We start from the raw sequence: 27,980 nt of genomic DNA on the forward strand, positions 1-27,980 counted from the left end.
GTATGCTGTTGAAGCCCGTCCTGATTAGGAATATGAATTTTGTGCTTATTCATTTTTGAAGCTTTCTTTAGTGAGCTCTGTATTCAGGAATGGGCAGAGAAGGCTGGAGGCAAAACCTTCATTTCTCCATGTAAGAGACACAGTTGACATATACTGTGCACACTTAATGACATGGCTTCTGGGATATAAGAGAAGCTGTCTCAGGCCTGTCTTGCTGGCCAGCCCAGGTGTCAGTCATGAACTAGGGTATATGACAGACCAATCACCCTGGGAACCAGGAAGCTGAAGCACCTGCCAGCCCATATAACTCTTCCCTCTTCCTCTCTTATTCCTCCTCAAGCTCTCAATTTAGTTAAGGATATATCCTTACGAACTATTCAGTCTTTCTTTATAAAGAGATATTTGCCATATATTGTTTAACAAGCGAAGAGACATTTACAGTCCTAAGGACAGACACATTTCTTTACACCAAAAATATAAGAAATACCCCTCTCCAATTTAAAAGTATTTTGAGCAAATACTATGAAGTCACACAGTAAGCTTGGAGATTTTTTTTTTTCTTTCTCAAAAAATAAACACTAATAACAGGAGAAAGGCATTTTATAAACATTTAAAAATACACTGGAAAAATTAGTCACATGCTGACTAATGACATTGTATTCATTTTGGTTGAACTGTTAATCTAAATACTTCTTTGTGTTTTTGAACTTTCTAAAATGTTTTTACATTAGTTTGATGCCATATTCTGGACTCACAGACTGGGTTTTTATCTTAGTTCCACAAGTTACTAGCTGTGTGACCTCTAGAAAACTACTTAAATTCTCTGTGTGTCAGTATTCTCATGTAAAATAAGCTAATAATAAAAATAGTTTGCAATATAAGTGGATTTAATGCATTTTAATCACTTAAAATGACATCTGGTGTATGGTAAGCTCTCAATTATAGAAATAATTATAACTATTATCAGTATTTTATTGTCATTATTGTCTTCTCAATGGGTTTAAAATCTCAGAGAAAATATTCTATACCTCAGTGCCTTGAACATAATTTCCATTCACTCCGTATTTGTCAAATGGGTTTATTAGTTTAGGTTTTGGAGTTTTTTTATGGTAGATAAACTATCTCTTAATATTAAATTAAGCCAAGTCGTTAATGAAAAATAGCCCCATAAACTTTTAATGTCTCCCTCATTCACTAAAAATGTCAATAAATAGAAACCTTCGGCCCTTTGTTCTCATATTCAACAGCATGGAATCTGGTAAGTCCTACAGCTGGATGACTTGGGTAACTCACTTAGCTGTCTGAATAATTATTTGGACAGTTGTTTTGCTCAGTTCTCTTGAAAATAAACTTAGTGATACATATTGCCTAGGAGAGCAAAATGACTTAATGCCAGCAGTCAGTAACTTCCAAGTGCACAGAGAATAGTTGGCTCAGGAATTGGGTAACTCAAGGCAAAATGAGTATTTAATTATTAAAAAAAACATGGATCTTGTCTGCAAGAGGATCTAACCTTGGAGAGTTGCTGGAAATACCTTCCAGGGACTCCTCTGCCATTTTCCTAAATTATTTTAACATTTTCTATTACCTACAAAATAAATGTTCATATTTGTAGATGCCTCAGCTCAGGCTAAATATCATAGCCATAGGCAAATAAACAAATAAGGTTTAAATCATCCACTAAAAGACTTTTAGCTTCTATTGCTTTGACATTGATTGTACCCATTTATGACAGACCAGAATAAATATGTCTGATATATTTTTTAATGTGGAAAACATACATTTTAAGAAACATAATTTACCTTTTAAGCATATAATTATATTTGTAACAGTAAAAATGACCACAAGTTCAATAAATATATTGCTAAAAAATGTTTTTAAAATAGCTATCTTTAAATCTAATCTAACTCAACTGGCAAGTTTATGAAGAAGCATAATAAAATAAGCCTAACATAATGAAAGTAAAAATCTGGACTGTGAGTTTATTTTAAGAAAAAAAGATCCTTTCCAAGGAATGCTTATCACATAACAGGATATCTAGCAGGTATAAAATTAAGTCTAGAGAGATAAATGTGCTTTTAGGTAAGCATTATAAACTAAAAATGTATCTCGTATTGGTGTAGAATTTTTAAAAAGGGTTATACTGATTTATATTAATACCTATTTAAGCATGTCTTATGCAATACCTACACAATGCCAAAATGTTTGAATGAAAAAACAAATTTACAAAGTATACAGGTACTGAGCATTTGGATACTTACAAACATTTAAACTGACATCTGTAGTGGATTGAATTATGTCCCTACAAAACTCACTGGAGCTTGAATTATGTCCCCCAAGTTTTATGTATTAGAAACTTGGCCCCCACTTTGACTGTTAGGAGGGTGAAAAATCCTATTATGGCACTTGAAAGGAGGAGCCTTGAAGAGCTGATTAGATTGTAGGACCCTGCCACAGTGAATGGATTAAAAATGGTGGCCAGTGGTGTGGTTCTGAGGGCTTTAAAAGAAGAGGAGAGTCTGTCTCTCTCTCTCTCTGCTCTTTCTGCTTCCACCGTCTTGCAATGTGTCCCAGCCTCAGAAACTGTAAGCAACTAAATTTTGTTTTCTTTATAAATTACCCAGTTCTAGGCAGCAAAACAGACTAATACAACACTCCACAGATAAAGCCATGAATTATAGTCACAAATGCAAAGATCATTTAGTTAAAAATATCATTACTTATCTGAATACACTATTCCAATAGTTATAGAATTTCTTTTCATGTGGTAAAGAGGAATGCATATTTTTGCATAACTCAAGGACACTGGCTTTACCTTTATTTTACTTTTCATATCTTGTTAATACAAGTGTAGTTGAATATCATTAAGTCTGAGACTAAATTCACAAAATATCTTGAAGTATTTCAGTCTCAATATCTTGAAGTATTCCAGTACAAACTTTTCCAGAAGTAAGTTGCATATTAAAAAAAAAAAAAAAAAAATCTAAGTTTCTGCTTATAAGTTTTATTTTTTCCCTTTTTATTTCCACTGGGAAGTCATTATAATGGTTGAAAATCTATTTCTCAGTATTTATTGTAAACTTAATGAAGCTATTTGCTTAAAGAAAACACATTCTAAGGAACATAACAAGGAATATTTTGTCTTTAGAACTGCTGAACTCTAGCACCTTATTTGTTTTGATCTTTTTCGCTTCTTTCCTCAATGATTGCCCACTTGAAGGCTATGGGCAAACATTATGTAAAAATTAGAATAATGATATAAAAATTTTTCCAAGCAATGCTATAATGATTTGCTAAATTATTTTCTCTGAATTTTAGTATTGCAATAGCACATAGTGCTAACTTAATTGGTTTCTTTTGCCACAATGGAGAATACGCTAAATAATAATAATAAATAAATAAATAAATAATAAACAATAAAAATAAATAATTAATAATAGTCACTAAATTGAGTGCTGGTTCTATTTCATCATTTATTTTAGGGACTGCAAAAATATCAGAATTACTTCTTTTTTTGAAGTTGTTGTTGGATCAAACAAAATTTTCTGAAATGAATGGCTCACCTTACTCCCAGAAAGTGTTCTAAAAAGGTGGTTGCCCAGCTGTAGCAATGACTTTTAGCAATAAAATCTTATGCCAAATTAAGTTGGTTTATCTGAGAAGTTAGTATTTCGTAGTTCCGTGGAGCTGGTCAATCAGCTGCTAAAAGTAATAAGTCATATCTGTGTGACTGTTCCTGGTTGATCTTTTTATCACAGGATTATGTTAGGCTTTCACTTAGTGGGTTACAGTCAATAAAGATAACATACACCATCTTTTCATTTATGGCTATTCCAATCTTATCTTTTTCTCAAGATTCTGCTCACAGATGCTTCCAACAGTTTTCATTTGAGAAAAATGAGATCACTGACACATAATTTCTTTCGTACATGTTTGTTTCCTCCCTATTATATATTTCTTCAACTGACTCAGAATTGACCTGGAACTGCTTTATATTACTTTGAAATAAAATCTAAGATAAGCAATAGATTAGATTTTAAAATATTATATAAATACTATATTCAGATATAGGACATAATGTTTACAGTACGCTGCTAACACTAAAGAACATGTTGCAAAAACATTTGCATACCATGACCCTATATTTTAAAAGCAGCACATATTATACAATGTGTTATATATTAAGAATATAAAGTACAAAGTATTATGCATTGTAAGGGCATTTAAGATGATAAAACTTTTCTGTGGAGACTGCAATTCTAGGTTACATTTGTATATATTCTGTTTCCTCTAGTCTCCAAATGTAAGTATTATTTCTAATTAGGAACAAAATGTTGGTTTAAAAGATACTCATTCTGAGTATTTTGAAGGTCACAATTAGTGGGAAATTTAGTTTCTAAATAAATTTAAAATGTACATAATTATTACAAATATATGATCTAGTATAGGTTTAGATTATCCTAAATAATGCTAGGATTGGTTTCAACTATATCTTAACAGAGCATTTACTGTTATCCACTTTGGATTGTTTTTCTAAAATTGCAAAAGTAAAGAAAAAATTCATTGCAGAAAATTTAGAAAGTATAGATTGATGAGCAAAGAGAAGAAATTAAAAATTACCGTACTCTCACCAGCAGATACTATAAAAATTTTGAGGAATGTACTTTCAGAAACACTATAGAAAAACAACTTTGTTATGGTGGTTCCTTGCTAATTTCATAATAGATAACTCAAAAAAATAGGAAATACTGATTATTGATTCACTCCTTATTGGCCGAACTAATTTTACTTAATTGATTACATAGTTTATACTTGATTAACAAAATATTGATGGTTTAAAATTTCTCAGTTGATTTACTGATCTGAATTTTCAAATAAAATAGTTGAACTTATAAATACAGACTCTACTAAAGCACTTTAGAAATATCATAATCTATAAAGTCACTTTCAGAATTCTTCTATGTAGTTATTATTCTTGTTATTTTAATATTTTTTGTGTTACTATAATTGTTATCATGATCTAACTCCATATTGGTCTACCTGTTTCAATGCTATTAAGAGAATATGTTGACATTCTAAGAAATGTTTATGTAATTTTATTAAATAATTTTTTTTCCATTTTCTTTTATTGGAAACTTTTATAATTTATGAAAAATTTGTAATGGCAATTTTAAGACATGCCACTGTAGCATGTTAGTTCTATAATGCTTTGGTTTTAATTTTCACATGCATAACCTACCTCTTTTTAACTCACTAAAATGCAAAACATTTCACAATTCTTTAGATTCTGTGTAAGTACACAGTTATTCACACTGGAAATTTCCTGATTTCAAAGTTGGTTGATTTCTCCATAGATCTGACAATGTAATGAGTGAATTGCACTTGTTACCTACATTCTTCACATGCAAAATTTAAAAGAAATATTATTAATTCTTATCTTAAACCATACATTTCTAAAGCATTTTTCACTATAATAGTTACAGAGAAAGGCAATTGACTTCAAAATTAAATTTATTTCAATAGTGCTAAGCAAAAAATATTTCAAAACTACATTTAAACTGATCTTCTGGGAAGTGTGATGGTAGGGCGAATAATTCTAACAATTGTATGAACGATGCATTCAAAGAACAAGTAATAGACAAATAATCCAGTGTTAAGTACAATAAAAATAATAATTTAAATACTTTTAGTATTTCTCATTTTACCTTTGGGAGAACTATTTTCACCGTGTTTCTCTTATCCATCTTGCGCTTTGCTCCCATTGATAACAAGTGAAAAAAAAATGGATAAGATCTCTGAGCACATGAAACATTTCAATCTCGACGTTCTTCCATGGTCTCATGCATTTTCTTCCCTGATTTAAAGAGCCTTGTCCACTTGATTTATGTAGCACACGTAGGTCAGTAATATATTGAAAAGATTATAATCCTCATGGGTATTTTAATGCTAAAGTGAAAACATTTTTAGTCAGAGAGCTTAGAGAAAAGATGCTATGTAGAAGGGCTGCTGCTGCTACATCCCCTTTGAGGACACTGTACCATGTGCCCCTTGGCTCTGATGACTACTGACTGGATCACCAGTGGGAATCTTCCACCAAAGCTAAAATCTGGTGAGTGGCTTATAAGATGACTTGATTTGAAAGCTCTGCCCAGCAGGACAAGGATAAGCAACAAATCCACTTGATTCTCTTTCTAGAAGAGTTTGAATCCACAACATATATAGCATCAGCAGTTGGTGAAAAAGAAAAAAAAAAAAAAAAGCCAAAGGACATATTCAGGAAAGGCAGTGAACAGAAACCAAGAGGTGGAAGACACCATGAGTAAGCAGAAGGCACAGGAAAATAGCAGCTATAACCAAGCAGAAGCAAGTCAGTAGAAAAGAGAAGAGTAGCAGAGGCACCAGAAGAAAAGACAGAGGATAATTAAGTCACCATAATGGCGAAACATTGAGAAGGGAGCCTTGGGTGACAGCAGATGAAGGAGTGGTAAGATACACTGGACATTAGAGCCTCATTGTGTGACAAACAGTCTTCCAGTTCTTGAACCCCTTTTGCCAAGACCTATCTGTGTTGTGACTGAAATTTCATGTCTACATCAATTCTTAGAGTGCCCTTGTAATAATCCTTCATCAACTAAAATAACATGAACATGTGTCTGTCCTTTAGACTTCACAAAACATGAACTAACACAGAAGAACAGTATGAATTAGTATAAAATACTGTAGAAAAAATACTATTGTTCTCAAGGGTTGACCAGTAATGGTCTCTAGGAATTATTGTTAGTGAATAGACAAGAATGTCTAGCAATGCTAAACGAGTTCTTATCAAACTTTCAAGTATATTCACCTAATTCATTTAGAAATAAATTGGTAAACGGACACAGAAATCAACTACATTGTATATCGATAAATTAAAATTAGAAAAACAAATAATAATAAAAGAAATATGCTTTTATAATTTAGTGAAAATTACCAATTGGCTTAACAAATCATTTCTTTATACATAGTGGTATAATTCAGTCTAAAAGATGTCTGAATAAGCATGAATACTGAGGTAGTGGGAGCTGAATTAATGAGTTTTTGTCATAATGAAAAATACTGTGAAATTCTAGTTTAAAAGCAAAATTATTGAGTTTATAAACATCAATGGAAATTAATATACTTTATGTTTTTGTGAGTCTTTATAAAGTGTACCACTACTATGGGAAAACTAACTTACAAAATGTGAACTCTAGTATCATTCCTAAACTTATGCTATGAATTTTCTTCTTTATGATTATTGACAATTTGTCTCAATTTTTATGAAACAATCAGTGCTTAAGAATTATGCAAATACGTTCAAATAGTCAAGCTACTTTATTAGAAAACACTGCCAATTCCATAAGATGGTAAAATATACATAAGTCATCAAATAACAAATGTCAAAATAAAAAACAATCTTGTTTTCTAAAACTAAAACATTTAAAAATCATAAGTCAAAATTCTTCAAGAGCTTTAAATTTTTTCATGTTCTGAATTTTAAACTTGATTCCTTAATAAGGGTATGTATGCTCCTATAAATGAAAGCTAAACTGGAATGCTTACATTTACCAAATCTTACCCATAGTTAAGTGAGCCAAGATATCAGCTTTTAAATTACGTAACTACTTCAGTAGGTAACATATGCATAATTCTTGTTCATTGATAATATGGGAATCTGAAATCCAAAATCATGCTATTTGTTTTCATGTTTTCTGGTAACTAAGCAATTGATAAAGTATAAATTATTAGTGGCATTTTTTGAGTAAAATTGGAGATACAAAAATCATAGAAAAATTTCCAGGTTGTACTTGTCTATACTAGTAAAATAAGTGATCTGGCACAACACTTTGAATCACTGCTAAGCATTAATGCTGTCTTAAGGATTAGAGACTACTTTAAATGCAAGTTCTTGAGTATCTGTTAGTATTTTTGGTCCTTCAGGAGTTAACTGTCCATGGTCGTAAAATATTATGAGCACAAAAGCAAAACGACCAAATACTCCAAATAGAGAAAATTATTATTTGTTTTAAAACTAAGAAAATTCTAATCATATATCTCACAATGAGATAAGCTAAATGCCCCCAGACAAAAAATAAAAAACAAAAAACACTTATTAATGGCAAGGAGTAGCTGATTAAATTTTTATTCTTGATTTTCTTGATCAATTATTATGTGTTGAAATGTCACCTCTCCATGGAAAGAAAAGAAAAGAGAGGGAGATGGAGGGGGAGGGGAAGGGAGGGAGGGGGAGAGAAAGACAGAGGGGGGGAGAGAGAGAGAGAGAGAGGTGGGGGGAGAGAAAGGGGGGGAGAACAAGAAAAGAAAAAAAAAATCCCTCAAAACAATGAAGGAAGTAGTAGGATTTAAAACCCACCTAACAACACAACAAATAAAAAATCTGAATAACACGCTGTGGTCTCCCATATTTGGTGACATTTGGTTGTATAAAACTCCTTTTTCACAGAAACCAATAAGGGAATATCAAGTTCAGAATGTTTCTTTTGAAACTTTCTAGGATTTTCTGACAATTTCTACCTAAACCATTGTTATAATGCCAACTCTCAGTAATGCGAAAGAATCTGATGAATTTGGTCAACCCTAATCTGGAATTTTTTATTATTCTGAGGCACTGTCTTTTGCAGTAGCAATAAGGAAATGCTTTTGTGAATAAACTAATAATGGAGCCTGGTTTCAGGATGAATTCTTCACCTGCACAAAAGAGTCATCTTTTAGAACACTACAGCATTTTATATTTGCATATAAGCAATGAAAAGATTAACTAAAATAGATAAAAGTCTTCTACTTTTTAAGCCCTCATAGTATTATTTGATTGCCCAATCTATGTAGTCATACAATTGTGCAAAAAATCTGTACTCTTCTTTATAATTCTCATAAATTTAAACAATGTGAACAATTCAAATGGGCTTCCCTTAAATTTTATTCCAGTATTGATATTTTTCAAAAAACTCCTTGTTATGTGCCAATTTCCTTTGCCTGTTTCAGCTATTTGTTTTCTGGCAGAAACCTATGGTCTCCCTTTACATTTTAGATGCAATTTCTCTTAGATTTTGGCTAAAAATAATATTCATAAACTGTCTTATTTTTCTTTCCTTCATATATTTATATATATTTTTAGCTAAACAAATAAACAAACAAAACTCCTGTTTTCTGTATTTATATTTTCATCTTTCTTTACGCCTTGAGCATCTCCTACCCTAGGCAGGCCGGCAGCACAAGTCACTGTAAGGCGGTGACTGACAGGACTCTGCAAATCAAGTGACTGTGTGAGGGCAGAGGCAGGAGATGCCTTTCACAGTTCTCTGCTCCTCAGGCACCAACATTTGCTTCATGTTAACAAGAGCCAGCCCCCAGAAATGTCCTCCTAGCTTTTTAAGTAGCTTGCCAGACAGTAGCCTGATCAAAGCAATCTAATATGGCTTAAGTGCCAGCGGTTGACATTTTGCATCTTTTATTGCTTTCCATTTTTATCTGTATAAAAAAGTGGCTGATAACTATTATCCAGTTGATCTTTTTTATTCTGGTAATAAAATGATAATACAAAGATCTTATTATCCACACTAGACATCCATCAAACTACATTTTCCAATAACACACTACTCAAGAGTTTTTTCCCTGTATCCAAGTCAAAAGTGAGGTTAAGTATTCACCCTTAGATTCCCTTTCTCACCAATATTTCGGCACTGAACTGCAAACAGAAGTTGAACTTAACCCTTTCACACTTTGTTCACATTAAAGCCATCTGCAATTTTGTTGTCTCTGCATCTTAGATAAGCCATTTTCTGTGAGAAGCCAAAAGTAGTTGGAAGGTCTGCCTAGTAAAATATTTTTTAACCCCCAAAGAGTTTTTATTATTGTAAGAAAACAAAAAGAAAATGATTAGGAGGAAGCAATAATGAAAATGAAGAAGAGGAGTACATCTTGGTAGGAAGGAAGAGCAGGTGCACAGGAGAAGATACAAATGCACAATGCATAAAGAAAGCCAAATAATGCAAGCAAACAAAATTAAAATCCATTTTTATATGGATGCAGAAGTGGCTCCAAGCCTTCCGGTGGGCAAGAAAGTCTTCTGTAATTATGCCATTGATGTGGAAAAAGAAAAATAATAGAAAACAGCAACAAAAACAAAAAGCACAAAAGCCTCCCTACATCCACTACATATTTAAAGTAGTTACTTTTCTTACAATTAGGACTCACCTATAGTTGACAGGAGCAAGTTTACTTTTCACATTTTCAATGTTTTTAAACCTTTGAAGATTATATCACTAACAATGTTTAAGATTACTAGAAGTAGAAAGAAAAGATTTGTGACTATTTAATCATGATATATATCACTACAAAGGCCAAATTCTCATTTAAAAAAAATTGTAAAAAAGCACATGGCCTAATGAGTTTGGATGTATTGTCTGGAATTGCTGGGAACCAAACTTGAAAATGAAATCAGCTTGATAACTCTCAAATAGCATTACCAGACATTAGGCTATGTGCTTTGGCAGATAAAAAGAATGCAGAATGAGACCAATGTTCTGTACAAACCCTACTAATAATACACTTGAGAAAATTTCACAAAGAATATAAAATTCCTGTTGCATTCTTTATAATTTTAAAAAGACTTATTAAGTCAATTAATACTGTGGACCAGGCAAGAGACTGTCATACATGCATCTTTTCATGCAAATAATTCATGTGTTAGTCACAAAAACACTTTGTTCAGTCTGACTTGAATTTTTTTGATAATAATTTATTAACATTTAGTTTATGTTAGTATAGATTTATATAATATTTTTTTGTAAAACAGTCTAGGATTTTTTTTATTAATTCAAATAGTTTTTCCTCATTATGTTAAAAGAATGTGATTTTATAGTCCTTTCCCATCTACCTTTGTATCCTTCACTATACAAGAAAGAAATTACCTGCATTAAAAGATGGTGTCTCTTTTAGTAACTTTCATATCAAATTACTGAACCATGTTAGCCTGTCTTCCTCAGTGTTGGAGGAGATGGAAGAGGCAAAGGAATCTGACTGTCCCTTTATTCTCATCCTGGACAGAGGAGAGTGGAGAACTATAGACAATATACGTCTGTGCTCACCTTCTGGTCCGTGCATTTGCAAAAACTGACCTTAATCTAGTTCCAAGTTGCAGATAGCAAACATATCTTAGCAATTATATAAGGCAATGTACAGCAGTGAACTGAGATTGGTTTGGGGCAATTGGTGTGCAGGCATATTCCATGTAATCTGAAAGACCATAACATATTTTGACACTGAAATGACCACTATTCATAAGGACAACTGCTTTTTAAAAAGTACCCTATCCACTCATGAAAACAACTTTTTATTTTTAAGTGAAAAGAGGCTCTCTTTTTCCACTTAAAGATTCTTGACAGCTTTTCCTCTAAGGGGGAAAAAGGTGGCAACGAGGAGTCTCACAAAGACAGTCTTTGGAATTCAAAGCTGCCCTTTCTCAGAGGAACCTTAACAGCCTGTCAATGGAAGATCCTATCGCTGTATTTAAACTACTGACACTGGAGTGGCTAAAAAAAATCTATCTGCCATCTCTTACAGTCCTGCAGGTTTGAATACATGCAGCTAGATCTTCTCTCCTCACCTACTACCATTCTTCAATACCAAAGATTGGATAACCTGATGCTATGTGTATTTTCTTTTCCATATCAAATACAGATACTGTAAACTTGGGGGTGGGAAAAGAGAAAATGACTATAGGAAACAGCAGAGAAATTCTAAGTAAATGTTGACTAATTTGTCTGAGAAGGTTTCCATTCAAACTTAATCATTAAGAGTTTAATATTAGTTCTAAACATAAAATAATCTTTGCTATAGTTTCCGTATTTCCTGTTTTATTTTTCTCAACAGATATCAATTAAGGTATTTCATGTTAATCTCACAATACAGTTAGTATCTTAGATATAGTACAATTTTTAGATATCTTAGTGTTCTACAGCTATGATTTAATAAATGTGCATTTATCTCAGTCTAGACAAACCTATGGCTCACAGAGAATACATGTAATAAATCAGTCTTTTGTTAAACTACACATTATACTGAGATACAAATATTCTTGATTTATTTTTGCTGGGCAGGCAATGTACTCCAGGTGAAAATCTCTGCTCATTTAATCACTATGAGTTAGGTTTGCATTATTTGCTATATAAATTCCTCCTTTTCCTCAAAGTTGAGTCTTCTTTACAGAACTTAGCTTTCCCACTACATCTGCCCACTATTTCCCAAATAAAACAAAGACAAAAGGAAAAGAAAGTGTTACCTGGTCACTGAATTTTCTTTCCAGTGACTGCTGTCAAGTTAAGGCATTTGCAGTCCTGCCCAAGCTGTGCACTGAAAGCTCACAATCATTCATTTAATTCAAGTAATTTAAATGTTACACATACTCTTCAAAAAGGGAAAAAAATTCACTAACCAGCAAAAACTTTTTTCCTCAATGATATTAATTGGTGGAATATCCAGTGGGGGGGAAAGACTATTCTTTATACCAGAGTCTCATGACATAAGCCGAATGAGGAAACAAGTCTAGCAAGGGTATTTATGCTATAAACACATACTTGAAAAAAAAAAAAAAAAAAAAACACTATGTAGCTAGAAAACAGAATTACATTTGATTTGATTACTTTTCATCAATTTCTAGAGTTTACATTGTTACATTTTGTAAATTTAAACATCCATACTTTATTATATGCTTAATATAAGTAAACTAAAAAGAATAATAAGGCAGAGGTCTAGAAAGGAACATTTTCTCCACATACATTTTCTAAGATTTAGGAGGAATCAGGAAAATCAAGACAGCTGCAACTGAGGCACAAATCTGGCTTCAGGAGAGAGTATTTTGTGAATTGTTACTTTGCCTGCTTCTATGCCCCAGAGCAGAAAGCAAACTGGGCCATCGTATTAGACCTGCAAAAGAGTACTCCGTTTCAGAAAGTGTGAAAGAGATAAGGTTGGAGAGGAGATGATGTATACCTGAAAAATTCCATTTGTGCAGAAGCTTTGAGACCTTACTTTCAGAAACTATTCTCTTTGGGATGATATTTAATGCCTGGTATATTGGTTATAGCTTATGATTTATTTATCATCATGATTCAGTTACCTTTTTATTGCTGTGATTGGAAACATTCGCTTTTATGCTGCTTTAAAATGAGTATTAAAACATATAAAAGCAAATACGAATGGTAAGAAGCATGGTGTTTGAAATAGTGTGCATTTTATTAGAAAAATTGTTGTTTTTATACATTTAAGACCACCATTTTGTTCCTCAGAGGATGACTTATTACCATTTGGAAACACAGCCAATGGTTTGGGGAGTAGACTCCATCAACCCATATTCGGCATTTTTCCTTGGATATAGAAATTTTTTAACTGACTATGACAATGAGATTAAAAGCTTGTTAGAACCATTTTATTTTAAGGACTTGTGGTCACTGGAGATTTCTTAATGTGGTCAGCAAAACCTGGAAAAGAAAAACCTAAATATTTATGTAAAGAAATAAAATAAATTTACTCTGAAGATAATGCTACAACTTAAAATAAAATCACAGTCCTTATATTTTTTCAGGCCTCTAGTTCAAAGTCAAACACAACGCAGTCCATGCATCTTTTCTGACTCATCATTTGGCATGCATTCACAAATTTGAAGGGTTTTGGTTATTTTTGCAGATATATGATTAGGATGTAAAAATTCATCATGTAAATACTCTTAATAGCCAAGGAAGAACTCTTTAGACAAGTAATTTTCTATGAATATGTAACTTGGAAAAGCACATTTTCTTATGTAAAACTTTGGTTGAGTTTAGAAAGATTTAATAGTAACTCTAAAAGTGAGAGGAATTAAATATATATTTTTTTCTATATTTGAGTGAATAGATAAAGACAGAATGAGATAAGACTCACAGTATTTTCTCCAATTTGGTTATGAAGAGAACTACTGGAATCCAAGATCTGGTAAAATACAAATGCCATTTGCAATATCTGAAGGTCCCTAGAGGTGTTTGCACCTGCTACAAAATACTTGTCATTTCTTCTACCATTTAAAGGTAGCAACGATGGTGGAAAAATCTTCAGTTATACAGATTTCAAAATGAATTTTTACAACCCAGATGATGGACTGGTATACTTCAAAAGTGAATTCATGAGTTTTATAGACAAATTTCTCTTGCTCTCTTTCTCTCTCTCTTTTTTATTTTTTCTTGACTAGCTTACATCATAATGGAGGAATAACATTTTAAAAATTTTGAATAGGCACTTACTGGAATTACAGTTAATCCTGATACAATCTAGATGGGGAAGAATAGATGAAAAATGAAAATTTATCCTTCAAGGTAATAGCTGCAGACATCCAATAAAATCACAGTCCACCCTTCCGGGGACAGACACATGCATATATGGCCACTCCATATCATTATTCTTTACAAACTTCTAGAACCCAGATTTATTGTTATAAAACTTCACCATTGGAAACAACAATAGAAAGTTTAAAAAAATGGCCAATTCAAACAAAGCTACATGGTGACAAATCTAAGTGAAATAAAGAGTTGTTAAATTGTCAAAGATGCTTGGCTTAGACTGGCTGCAACTTTCTCTCCATCTGTGAAAGAACATATCATTGTTTTCAGCAAAATTAAAAAGTGCTCCGTCACGATGGGGTACAGTGCAAGCTCAGCTAGGCTCAGACATCTTGGACCTCCAAAATCTAATATCCCACAAAGGCCAACAGAATCCTTCAGAATTGCAGTGGTTGAATAGAGAACAAGTTAAAATCATTTCCATCTCATCCTAATGTTTTTTGTTTTAGTTTTTAATTCTATTTGCTTGGGCACAAAAAGGGAGCAGCCAGCTGTTGGCTGGATTCCATACTTTGTATTAATTGGAAGAGGAAAGAGACAACCATATGTCTCCTTTAGAAACTCTGGTGGCTACGGAGTAGTCATTCTTCAGAGTATACAAGCCTATGCCTCTTTTCGGAGCTAACAATGTTATCTCTATGTAATAAGTGTCATGATTAACGGGGCTATTGATTTTCCCTTTTTTATACTTTATATAAAAGAAGATACTATAAAAACAGATGTCTGATGTAGATAACATAGATTGTGATTATAGCGGTCATTTTTAAAGGACTATGTGGGATGTTTTATGTTTATTTTGTATATAGATATACATTTGTTGGTTTTGGTTTTAGTATTTAATGCCTTTGGGGAACACAAAAAATATAAACCTAGATTCTGTTTCCATATAGCTGAGTTTGTCATGTGTCGTCAACCGCATCAGAAAAGTGGTTGCAAACAGCCAAGGACCAGCACCTACACAACTCTTTCTACAGAATGCTTTGCTGTTGGTAAATTCCCACGAGCGTTTACACTTTGGCAAGCAGCTCCTTTGTTTTGATTGGCTTGTAGTAACCTATCATTGTCACTAGAGGGAGCTCTAACAGAACAGTAAATGAGAGTGCTGTGTGTTAAGCAGTACTGTATTAAAAAAAAACTTATTGAAATTAATTTCACTAATATTAATTGAATTTAATTATATACAATAAGGTACCAATGGGTTATTTTTTTATTTTGTGAATTACCATTCTGCCCAGCACAATTTGAAAATATAGGTGGGGTTTTCACCAATGCCTTATTTCATTATACTTTGCTACTGTTTTTGTAAATCTATGTAGTTTCAAATTTTATTTTTCTCTCTCTGTTTATTAATTTCTCTGTGTATTTGACACTTTTAGGAAGTACAGTAAAACCTCGTTAAATTTTACTCCTCTTATTTGGAGTCAATAATAATATTGAAACTTATTGGGCAGAACATTAATTCTTCATTTTGTGTGATCAGAGATATCCTCAAGAGAAAAAAAAAATTAAAAACTTAAGCAAAATTTTGAAAGGCCAACTTTGGGGAGCGGGGGTGGTGCAGTGAACTGATTTCAAGTACTTCATTTATGTTGATGGCGCAATTTGCATGAAAACAATGTGCTAATTATGGGTAATTCTCATCCATCTACTAAAATCAGCCTAGTAATCCCTTTTCTTGACAAGATTTTTCCAGCTATTAATTTGTGTTTTTGAATGTAATTGGAAACAATAAAAACAGCTTAAAATTTTGTAACAATTCAGACTTTCTTAATTCAGCCTGGCTTTCTTCCATCATTCCTCCAGATCGGTGAGGTTTTACTGTAGTCACTCTTTCCTGATGCTACAATTAAGCAGGAAAGCATTATCTTTCTGTAGAAGAGCCTGTGTCTTTCGTGTTCACATGGCTGTTTGCTAAGGGCCGCAGACTTTGGGCATTGAAGGGTTGTGGATTGCTGCTTGATAGCAAAATACCACCACACAGTACTCCAAAACAGAAAACATGAGGTACCACAAAGGTAGCTATTCAAAGGAGAAGCCCATGGAGTACAGCATTAACAACTGTTGATCTAGATAATGAAGCGGAAATTTGATATTTTGTGTGTATATTATCTAAGTAAAAGGAGACAGATTTTTATTTATCTGCAAGGGTATCATCTATAACCAATCAGATTGTTAGTAAGTATAACAACAGGAAATTCAGTTTGAAACATCTTTAAGCCTAGTAATTTATATTTTCAATTAACCTTATTGATAGAGATGGCTTCCCATTTAAGAACCCTCAGTGGTAGGAATCACAAAACAGTAAGTTATGTTAAAAAAAATGAAAACAACAAAAAGATGCCCCCCAAAACCTAAATTACTTTAAATGATGGAAATAAGATCATTAAGTGTTTTAACTTTCCATGGCAAACAGGCTACTTGATAAATGTTTGCAGGCAAAACTGAACAGAATGTGAAAAGTGTTAGTTCAATGGGGGAAGGCAAGCTGTTACCTAAATTGACCGTCAGTTTCACACGCCCCGCATCTAGCTCCAGGCGAAGGGTGTCTGCAGAGTCTCTGGAAGTGGTTGCCATCAGAATGCCATATGCACGCTGGGATCGAAACCGTAAGGACACATCCTCAGCCTCTGTGTGCATCACCACTGGGAGCTGGATTTTCATAAACATACTCCCATCATAGCTCAAAACCGTTGCCTCTGTAGATGGAAAATGCATATAATGAGTTCTTTGTCAGTCTAGTGCGTTTATACTTTCAAAAGGAAAAGAGTGATTAAAGGCTTGTAGATAGAACACGAGACTACAAAGTCAGCTCATCTTCAGAAATGAGCATTTTTTCTTTTTTTAAGCTAGAAGGGCAAGCTACAGTAAAGAGAACTTCTTTTGTGAGGTATCTGCTAAAGCCCAGGAACAGAGATGTCAGCACTTCCTTTTTTTACCCGATAGCACAGTCGACCTATAGTTTCTGGATTTTCAGTGTTTATATGAATGTATGTGTCCCTCTTCGCAAAAGCATACATCATGTTCTTTCATATAGCCACAGTGTTAGCCTGGTTTGAAACACCAGCAACTATGTAATGCATGTTTATGTACAGTGAGGCCACTGACTAGCTCTGTGAAATTAGCCAATTTTTCCTTGGCTCTGAAATCTTCATCTGCAGAATGAAAGGGTGCTACTACAAGATCTCTAAGGCCTTGGCCCGCCTTAAAAATCCAAGGTGTTAAGAGAAGTTACTATTATTTTTTTCATAATCTCTGTCCTAACAGAATTACTGCAAAAGGAAACAAACGAAAAGAAAGAAATATGACTTAAATATAGAGGTTAGACTTTTACCAAGTATTTTACTATAGGTGATGTACAAAAAGAAAGAAGAAAAACTGATATCACCAAACAGCAGTGATGCTTCCTCTGAGCCACTATGTCTAACACAGTTAAAGGTAATTTTTACAAAGTCACAAACTATAACTTCATTTTTAAGTTCATTTACTTAAACATTAACTTAAAACATTATCTGTAAACACAACCCTGGTGTCTGAAAGTATTAAACTAACACCAAAAATTCAATAACTACATCCCTTGGAGCATGTGTGGGGGATGTGTCACGAAACTAAGGTAAGTTGCGTTAATAGGGAAGTTGCTTGATACTGTACTAAACACATAAAGAAGTAGATGGAAGCTCTTCATGACAAACTGGCTGCTTTAAGAAACAGCACTTCTTAGTGTGAAACACCGTATTGAAGTGGAACAGTGCAAAACAAGTGGGAATCATTTTGCTTTCTCATTGGTTCCCTTAACTCAAAATGCCATTGAATAAAAGGAATTAAAATAAACAAGAAACTCTCATTATCATGGCTATTTACAAGGCACAGCAATGAACTTTACTGATACAATCGTGTCTGTTATTAAGACTCTAGTCTGGAGTTGGCTTTGCAAGTTTATCTTGTAGAAAGTCAAGTACTGTTACCAATAGACTTTAATCATTATTTGCTGTCATCTTGGGACTGAATGTGCATCCAGAACCTTTAAATGCTGAGCATTCCAGGTCTCCCTCCTTGGCTCCCTTCTCTTTTCCATCTCAATCTTGACTTAAGGAATCTCGGTCAACTCACATGCTTAGTCCTTCTAATATCAATCAAAAGCCCTGACTTTTCTCCTGAGCACCATCATCCATCTACCACCCATTGCCTATTTGACAGCTCTAATTGGAATATAATAGGTACCTTACTAAACTCTTAATTCACTCTCCTCAACAATGAACAAACTCAAAACATGCTTCTTCTCCAGTCTTTTCACCTCAGTAAATGGTATCGACAGCCCCATTGCTGAAACCCAAAAGTTTCTGTTTTTTTCTCTTACCTTCTCTGCCATGTCCAATTTATTTGCAAGACTGCAAGTCTAACAGGCTCTAACTCCAATCCATTTCCTGAATTGAGTGCATCTCACCTTTACTGCTAAAGTACCTCAAACTCTGCTCCCATCTCTTACCTAGACCACTATAATAGCTTCCTCAGTGGTGTCCCTAATTCTGTTCTTTCTCCCCACACAGCAGCTGAACTGAACTTATAAGAAATAAATCATAGCATATCACTCCAATGCTTAAACTACATCCCTCCCCAATAGTTTCCTACTGCAATTAATAAAATCTCTACTCCCTTGTTTAACCTATAAGGGTCAGTGTGATCTTGGCCCCAACCTACCTCTCTGGCCTCAGCTTTTTAGCATCCCTCACCTCATTTAGTAAGCTCCAGCCACACCAATTTCATGCTGTCATTGAAGTGTTTTCTACTTGTGGATCCCTCTGTCTTGACAGGTTGTACCTCAGATCTTTAAATGCGTGGTTCCTTCAGCATTCAGGTCTGTGGTCAAATGTTGCTTCAAAGAGACCTGCTCCCTCCTCCTGTCATTCTATATCTAATTACCATTTTATTTTTTAATTAGCATTTCTTATCTGTTTGTGTAATATTATGTGTATTTGCATTTTTGAATACACAGGACTTGAGGGCAGAGACCAGCCTCTCACATGCATTGCTCTAAAGCAGCAGGTGCCCCCAAAGAACTAAAAACACAGCTGAGCCTCCAAAAATACTTATTGGATTGATGGTTGCACTTGAGACTGAAGATATATGAAAGAGCTTATTTCAATATGGATATCAAGTTTACATAAATGCTCACCAAAGAAATTAAGCATTGATTTGGCCTACTGTAAGTGAAATCTAATTTCAGTAATGTATGTGAACAAAACATTTATTAAAGTCTACCTTGAAGGCCATAATTGGGCTGCAAAAGACAAACTAGGAAAGATGTCTATGTATCAAAATAGGGGCCTTGTGGTTAGGCAATGACCTAAACACTGAGCAAATAAAATATGATCTTAAAATATAGTTATTCTACATCATATCATATATTTTTCCAATTAGATCGGAAGTTTTCCAGATGGGAGCAATATCGCGAAAGACAGAGGCCAGTGCAGATAACATAATAGTAATTACTGAAGAAACAAAGAATGATTGTGAAGTTGTAATGAAGTCTAGAAAAAAAGAAAAGTTTCTTATATAATTTTAAAAGAAGTTTAACTTTACATTTTCTTTTCCTAAACTGTAGCCAATCATGGTCCATATCTTTAAAGCAACATATACCTCAATAAAACTTAAAGCCAGTTAGCTCAGTCAGTTAGAGAATAGTGCTGATAACACCAATAGTCCTGGGTAAGATCCCTGTGGCCAGCCACAAAAATAAAAAACAAAAAAACAACAACAACAAATGAAAAAGCTTAAAAGCCATTATCAATTGTTCAGTTACTTTGATACAGATAGAAGGATGAAAACGCTGTTCGTTTTCATCCTTCTATTTATTTAATCTGGATGACTAGTCTCTATTATTCAACAATCACATTTTTAAAATTGTCTCATATTCTTCTAAGAAAAGTAGCTTAATTTGATCGAAAACGAAGTTGGACGGCACATCCTTTTAGAAACATAGTTGATTGACAATGGATCATAAATGTAGTATGAAATACAATCTGGATTAGAGTAATAATCAGGATCATTGGCCCTTAACGTTCTCCAGAAAGCTACAGGATTGAAATAACATAGTAAAGTAATAAAACTTGAGTGCCCCTGAGAGCCATTTTAAATAATTCTCAATGTGAAAATAACTTGTTGATAAATGACAAACGAAAGCCTAAATGATCCCTCATAATTAGAGCTAATGTTCAATTAGACAAGAAATGGAAAATGCACAAGGTAGTAGTCCACAGTTGCCAAATAAATGCTAAACAACATTCTGACATTTGAAGGTTATGCTATTTGGCAGCATCTTTTAACATTAGTTATTTTATTATTTAAGAGTATAAAAGAGTCCTTTAAAAAGGTAATCCCAGTATAATACTTCCCAGTGGGGAAGAAAAACAGTTTGAACTTTGTCTTCTATATTTCCTTTTCCCTTGTCATTAAGTTTGATAAATTTGCTTTTCTGCATTATTCCTTGGTGCAGTCTAAAGTGTACACCTGTGCTCAGTTTTGCCAAAAGGCAGTCACATATTGTGATCAACGATGAAAATCAGACAGGGAGCCAAATTATATTGCTCTGACATCTGTCCCTCCATCTGTTAGATAACAAACAAGTATAAAGTAGACCTCTGATTATATCAGTGCTCTTATTTTACATATAACTGAATCATTTCTTTATGATCAAGTCTCCACAAATTTTTAGTTTTATTAAATATAAAGCAGGATGGAAGGTGCTAAACTTAATTTACATTCATTGAACATTATTTCTGTATTACTCTTTCTTATAGGGTCAACACACATAAAACAAAATGCTATTTTCCTATTTGTCTAAGTTAGGAAATATTTTGTTCTTTTCTATCAATGTCTTTGTTTCCTTAATTCAGGATGAAAATTTCCTGTGATATGATTGTGACATCATGCTCCATGCTGCAGTGTCCAAGGATTTGAACATGCTTTTTAGTTATTTTGAAAAATAATCTTCTTAAATTATCAATTATTGCTCAATATTAATAAAACAGAAACTTTCTAAGTGCTCTTATTTACTTATTCATTTTTTTTAAAATTTCAAGAGTTGTCAGTTGACTCTTAAGTGATCAACAGCCTATGTGATTAGAGTGTTTGTTTCTGGAGAGAAACCACAGTCAAAGGCCTTTTTTTTGAATTGGTAACTCAGAAGTGCAGGCATGATCTTGTGTTAACTGAACTAGGGCATAGCTGGGAACTGGACAGAAACCAAATTTTGTGGTATTGGGCTGGATAACCATCCCACATCTCCCTTGCTCCCAGGAGGAGCCATAAAGTGAGCAAGAAAATTAATTCTGTAGAGTAAAGACGTCTCAAAATACAGGGGGTGGTCCAGAAACAGAAACCATACAAAAAATGTCTTTTTTGTCCTTTACATACAACCAACCTGGAGACAAAGAAATCTGTAGAAATTTCCAGCCACCTGTCAAATAAAAATGTATGCTGAATTCCAGTGATGAAGTTTGCTGTTAAATTCTCATTTGCAAATCTGCATATCATTGCCACAGCTCCTTCTAATTACTGCAATGTATAAATATTCCCTTTCCCTTATTCTGGCTCACAAAGCTCAATAATTTCTATTTTTATTTTTGCCATATGTAGTAGCAGAATATTGCCACATGGTGGTACACCATGCATATTTAACTGAAGGCTTTCGTAATTCATGTGACAGTTGAGTTATACCCTTTCCAGCTTCACTTAACCAGGAAGCATCAGAATAACTGGCAGTTCCCTGGGTGATAAAATTTAAAACAAAATCTTAAATCATTCAGGTCTGCTAATCTCATGTTATGCTTAACTGTATTATACCTTGAAATCTTTGCCATTTTTTTCTTTCTTTTAGCAATTTCCAAAAGCCAAACTAAACAAACAAATTAAGAAGAAAAGTGCAAAGAGGAAATTTATAAAGAATATATACAATACAGGCCAAACTACACAGAAATAGATAAGATGTAATAACAGTTCACAGGAATTGCAATTAGGTAATATCATAAGGAGAGTAAATACATCTATGTGATAAAATACTTACTCATCTATTGACCTAGCTAATTGTATGACGCAGAATAGTGATAGCATTTTGGTAGGTAATTTAACCTGTTATTATATTATTAACATATTGTTATTAATTATTTATATTAATTAACGTTAATAATACAATTGATAAGCTGATGTACTCCCTTATTAAGAAAAGAGCCAAAATTACATTTCAATTTTGGTTTTACAAAATAACCACTTTTTCTCTAGGAAGTTTTAGTTAAACTAATTAAACTTTCAAGATTGAGAAAGAAAAAGAAAAAAATAAATGTGCATGGCTTAAAAAAATAGATGCCAGTTACTTTTAGGCTAAATGTCTAATAAAGCAATGCTATTTGTAGTATGAGAGGACAATGGAACAACTCACCCACATTTCCTGATGTTGATTTTTAGTTCCATTGTTGAAAATAAGTGACAATAAGTGTAACGACTAAAGCATTTATCTGTAACACTGGATCAATGAAGGGATAGGCTTAGAACTATTTGTTCTGCTATTTCTTCCGTTAGCCTGGTCTGCAGATCAGCTGTGACAGCTATCACCCTTCAGTCTTCCACTAACCCTTATACCTCTCCTTCTAATGGGAGAGGAAAAGAAAAAAAAGAAAAAAGAAAAAAAGAAAAATGTAGCTTTGCCTCCTACTGGAGGAGAGAGAGGCACCTACTCAGAACTTCAACAGACATAGCTAAGCTTTAATATCAAATGGTTAAATCAATCATCTGTGATTGGTTAAGTCCTAGCTAAAGGTAAGTACCTTTGAAATTAGGGTGCACTTCTGAAAATGTTGGTATAACTTAGATAATTTAAAGTTAGCGTACTTTTCAGAGATGTCACCTCTTGGGCAAGTTGACTGAAGTGAAATGAGCAGACTAATCTAAGTTGCATCCAGTAGTGTCAGAGAAGCTGCAACTTACAGCTTAGCTTGCCTCCAATGCTATTTTGTAGCATGGATATTAGCACTGATGCTAATATGTCTAATTCCTATTCCTGAAGTTAAAAACTGGGCAAAAGAGAAAGCAGTTATTATCTATAATACATCTTAGGCTTATATCCTAGAGGATACTACAGATTCAAATTTTTATTCCTGCAGTATTCTTAAAGAGCTGTGTCTTTCCAAAATCAGATCCTTTGAAAATCATTAAAAGCTCAACATTAATCCATGTCAGGTGTGGCTGCTTAGCTTGCACAGTTTACTTCAGTAGAGCACACATTATGTTTCAATGGTCAGCTCAAGTTCAAGGTCAACATTTAACATACTTTCATATTGGGGAGTTGGCTGCTGGGTTTTTGGAATCCTACCTCTTTCACAGGACCTGCCAAGATAGCCTGTTCCGGAACAATCACAGACATATCTGTTCCACCCATCCCTGCACATGCCATTGTTTTTGCAAGGGTTGCTAAGGCACGGTTTTGCTGTTTCCCTTGAGCAGGAGGGCTTCACTCCAGCAGTACTTTGAACTTCAGCCATTTGCCGGATATCTTTGCTCTGGCCATCGATGAACAAATCCCTGATGCAGCCCACATAGCCATAGTTGAGCAGAGCAGTCCACACCTCGGTGGGGAAGACAAGGCCGGCCTTATTTTCTGGCAAGCCCCCCAGGTACAACTCATCATCCAGGTCCAGAATCTCACTCTCGCCAGGAGCAGTGTAGGGCGTGCGCAGTGTGTTGACAGAAATGGTACCTGTGGCAAAGACAAGAGAATGCATGGGTCTTGACAGAGAACAGTATCTTCTCATCTCCACCCTTTCTCTCTTTCATCTGCTCAAGGGTGAACTCCTTGAGAGCAGATATTTCTCATTATTCTTTCTATCCCTAGTGTCTTGTATTTCTCAGTGGAATTAAGAAATCTGTGGAATTAAGTAATGTTACAGATGAAGCTGACTGTAATTAAAATAGTTCTATTTAACTTTGAGAATGAAACCAAAGTGCACAGGCAACTAGTCGTGTTTGTCAGCCTCTAACAGCTCAATCAATCAATCAATACACAAAAATAAAGAAATTTGCTTTCTATATCACTCACTCTCTGGAATAATGTCAAACTTTCCTTGGTTAGTGCTTGTTTTCAAAGCCACTATGCACCTGCCAACCAAGGAAATATTGTGTGTCACTATTTTTTACTTGATTGCTTTGATTGAGTACAATAATTTGACAGATTATCTATGTCAAAACTTGACTTCATCATTCCCACGTGTATGAATCTATTGATTAATCCCAGTGATTTTGGTTTCCTTATCTATAACATGGGCACAATACTATGACCTACTGATAGGGTTTTTCTGAGTGTTAAGTAAAATAATATTAGTAAAGTGTCTGGTTTATAGTAAACAGTGCATAAATGTACAGTAGTATATTTCAGTAAAAGAATCAAGTAAAATGAGTTGTTTACTTCTTTTTAAACCAAATTAGTTACTTATCTAAACTGACAAGATTTTCTTTTCCTCACTTCAAACACCAGGAAGAAAACTCTATTGGTTTGTAAATATGCAGGAACCCAGGCCCTAAGTATAGGATGAACAATATTCATCTATGTGGGATTATTTGAGGATCACAAAAAAGCTGTGAAATCCATGAAAAAAAAATGAAGGATTAAATGTGTATTTCTAATCCAATTTTCATATATACTGTCAGATTACCAAAAATTCCACCAATATTCTGTCTCCAGAAAAACCTTTGTAAAAATAAAAGGATGCCTGAATAGGACACCAAATAGACCCATTACCACATTATCTTAGATGTACTTTTCAAGTCAGATCATAAAGCAGAATAGGAAGAGTCTGATGAGAGAGAGTTTTAGAGAAGATCTGAAGGCATGCTAGGGTGTGGCATAGAGCCTGAGGTATTTACAGAGCAGACAACAGACAGACCTGGAGACAGAAGGTAGAGCACAGAAGTGGGGACAGAATGAGGAAGTGGAGAGTGGATGGGGGCAGGGGGAGGGGGAAGGAAGATGCATTTTAGTTGCTTCACAGAATACCTAAGCCCAGCCCCAAGAGAAAACATGTATCTGACTGTGGACACAGGGCTGCTGGCCCCTGACTTGCGCACAGGAGTTATTCCAAATCCCAGGAGAATGGCACTCCTGCATCTGGGCAGCAGAATGGGAGCTGTCTTTGTGAGAAAGAAAAGCACAAAAGCCATTAACAGAGACTGCCCAGGCAGCCAAGTCATTAAGAGGACATTTGTGTCTCTAGACTCTCACAGAAGGAAATGGCAAAAGCTCCTAGGGGAGAAACACTCAAGGGCGCTGCTATTTTGACCTTCCAATGAAGGGAGCATAAGAGAGATTTTTGAAGGAAACAGAAAACAGAGAGAAGGACAAAGTGTTTATTTGTCTTGTACACATTTGTGCAAGTGTCTGTAAGACAACCCTCATTTAGGAACGTATAGGTACCATAAAGTTGTATTTAGAAAACTATAAAGAATGTCATTTGGGGGAAATGAAATATATAATACCGAGAGAGAATGGTGATTTTATTTTTTAAATAGAATGATCATTGCATGTATTTTTAAAACACTGTTGTATGTACAACACTGCCCAAAATGTTCTGAGAAGTGAATTAACAGATGGTACCTATCCTCTGAAGCAGCTAACATAAATCAGAAAATAGTGAGAAAGAGTGAGTATTAGTGACAAAAGGAAAGGTGGATCTTGAAAAAAAGCACATATTAAAGTGGAAAGCAAAGGGCTACATGCAATGAACACAGTGACATGTTTTTAAGATAAAAGAGAGAAATGTTACTGTTTTCTAATTAGTTCAAGAAGGCTTCTTAGTAGCAGTAGAAGTTTTGAAGATTTGACTAAATGAATATATACTATAGAGAGGAATTGTTAGGAGAGACAGATCTTAGCAAGTGAACAATGGCAAAGTATTACAAGAGTGGGAATATATTTTTTATAAATGTATCCGCCCCATATGTCTTTTTATTCATGGACCAACCTTGATTCAGCTCAAGTAGGAAACAAACAAACAAACAAATAAACTTGGAAAACTGTATTGTTATTATTCAGGATGCTATAATTCTGGCACTAAGAGGATGCTTGGAGGATTCCTGAGAAGGGAATTCTTTGGCTTGCATGACACCTGCTCTCTCTGTCGCCTCCATGTGGTTTCCATAACCCAGTGCACTGTGTCTACACTTGCAGAGACAGAACTGCCACCAGGTATTTCAGACAATCATCCATGGACATTTGTCTGACAGTGAGGATGAAACAACTGGTTCTCTTGATAAAAATCAAATATATGGTGTGTTTGACCTGGTTTAAAGACAAGTGTTATAAGAAAGTTCAGATATGTTTTTATGAATGTGTTTGTTGACATGGCTAGAGTAAGATACATACTGCTACTTTATCATTAGACTGGAGTTTTCTGTTCACAATTCATGAAGTGAGACCACAGTTTTCATGTAGCCCAGTACACACTTAAACACACATACACACAGAGGCACACATACACACATTGAAACAAAAGTTTAACAGAAAAATATTTAACTCTACTGCCTCTGAGGCACTCTGATATTTTCTCTCCTATTGTACTGTTTGATTAATACAAATGCTGAACCATCAAGTGAATTTCAGAACCAACTAACAAGCTGTAACCTACAGTTCAAAAAATACCAATTGAGAGATTATTGTCGTAAAAGATACACGTGTTTCTCTCATAGTTCCTTACTGTCCCTTTGAGTGACAATTGTAGAGTTCTCATGGATAAAAAGAGGTAATGGAATATGGGAGAGAAAGAAAAAGGAAAATATATTTTTTTTTCTTTTTTTTTGTTTTTGGTGGCTATAGAAGTAAATGTAAATGTAAAAATAAATGTAAAAAAAAGGAATATAATCCTAACATCAACTCAAATATAATCCAAGAAGAATTAGATCATTAATTTAGCCCTGGATTCAAGTTAAAGAGACATATTGGGCAAATGGATGTATCAGGTATCACTCAATGGAATATTCTGTAAACAAACAAGAGAATAAAGAAAATATGACTGAAAATCATATACTATTTTTTATAGTCTTTGCCAATCCATGTGCAGTTATATTTTAGAAAATTTTGTAAAAAAGATGGCAAATGAACACAAAGGATAGAACTTAAGTGGGAATGGAAACAATTATTTTTATATTTAGAGGATTCCCAGAGTAAAAACTATTTGAAATAATTATTATATTTTATTACTGAGTCAAAACCAAATAGATAACTCACATTTTAGCCTATTCACAGGCAAATGTCCTGAAATACACACACATTTCTGATAAGGGATTTGAATCCCAAATCTCCATAATAAGATTTTATTATGGATGTGAATCAAAGGACTTAACTAAGCAAAAGAGTCATCACAGAATCTGAATTAGTTTAAGCTAATTTAACACATACATATGAGTACAGTGAAATTTGAATATTATGGTTCCCACATGCTTATTTCATTACAATAGAGTTATAAAGGCAGTGGTTACAGAGAACACATCAAATGAATCTTTAACCCTTCTTCATTGACCACCAAAGACAACTGA

General features: G+C 33.9%; 1 protein-coding gene across 11 annotated transcripts in view; it reads right to left on the reverse strand.

Moving 5' to 3' along the window:
- LOC134363293 (neurexin-1) overlaps positions 1-27,980 on the reverse strand; it is a 765,130-nt gene that overhangs the window by 571,995 nt on the left and 165,155 nt on the right. For 9 of the 11 annotated variants that reach the window (XM_063078880.1, XM_063078882.1, XM_063078881.1 and 6 more), the window contains 3 exons: positions 23,770-24,153; positions 16,901-17,104; positions 14,313-14,339 (listed from right to left, as the gene is read on the reverse strand). In XM_063078880.1, the coding sequence (XP_062934950.1) occupies positions 14,313-14,339; positions 16,901-17,104; positions 23,770-24,153 (615 nt within the window). The remainder of the gene's footprint in view (positions 1-14,312; positions 14,340-16,900; positions 17,105-23,769; positions 24,154-27,980) is intronic. The other 2 variants (XM_063078883.1, XM_063078879.1) reach the window with 1 other exon arrangement.

The sequence above is a fragment of the Cynocephalus volans genome, chromosome 14 (genome assembly GCF_027409185.1).
Source record: "Cynocephalus volans isolate mCynVol1 chromosome 14, mCynVol1.pri, whole genome shotgun sequence".
NCBI lineage: Eukaryota > Metazoa > Chordata > Mammalia > Dermoptera > Cynocephalidae > Cynocephalus > Cynocephalus volans.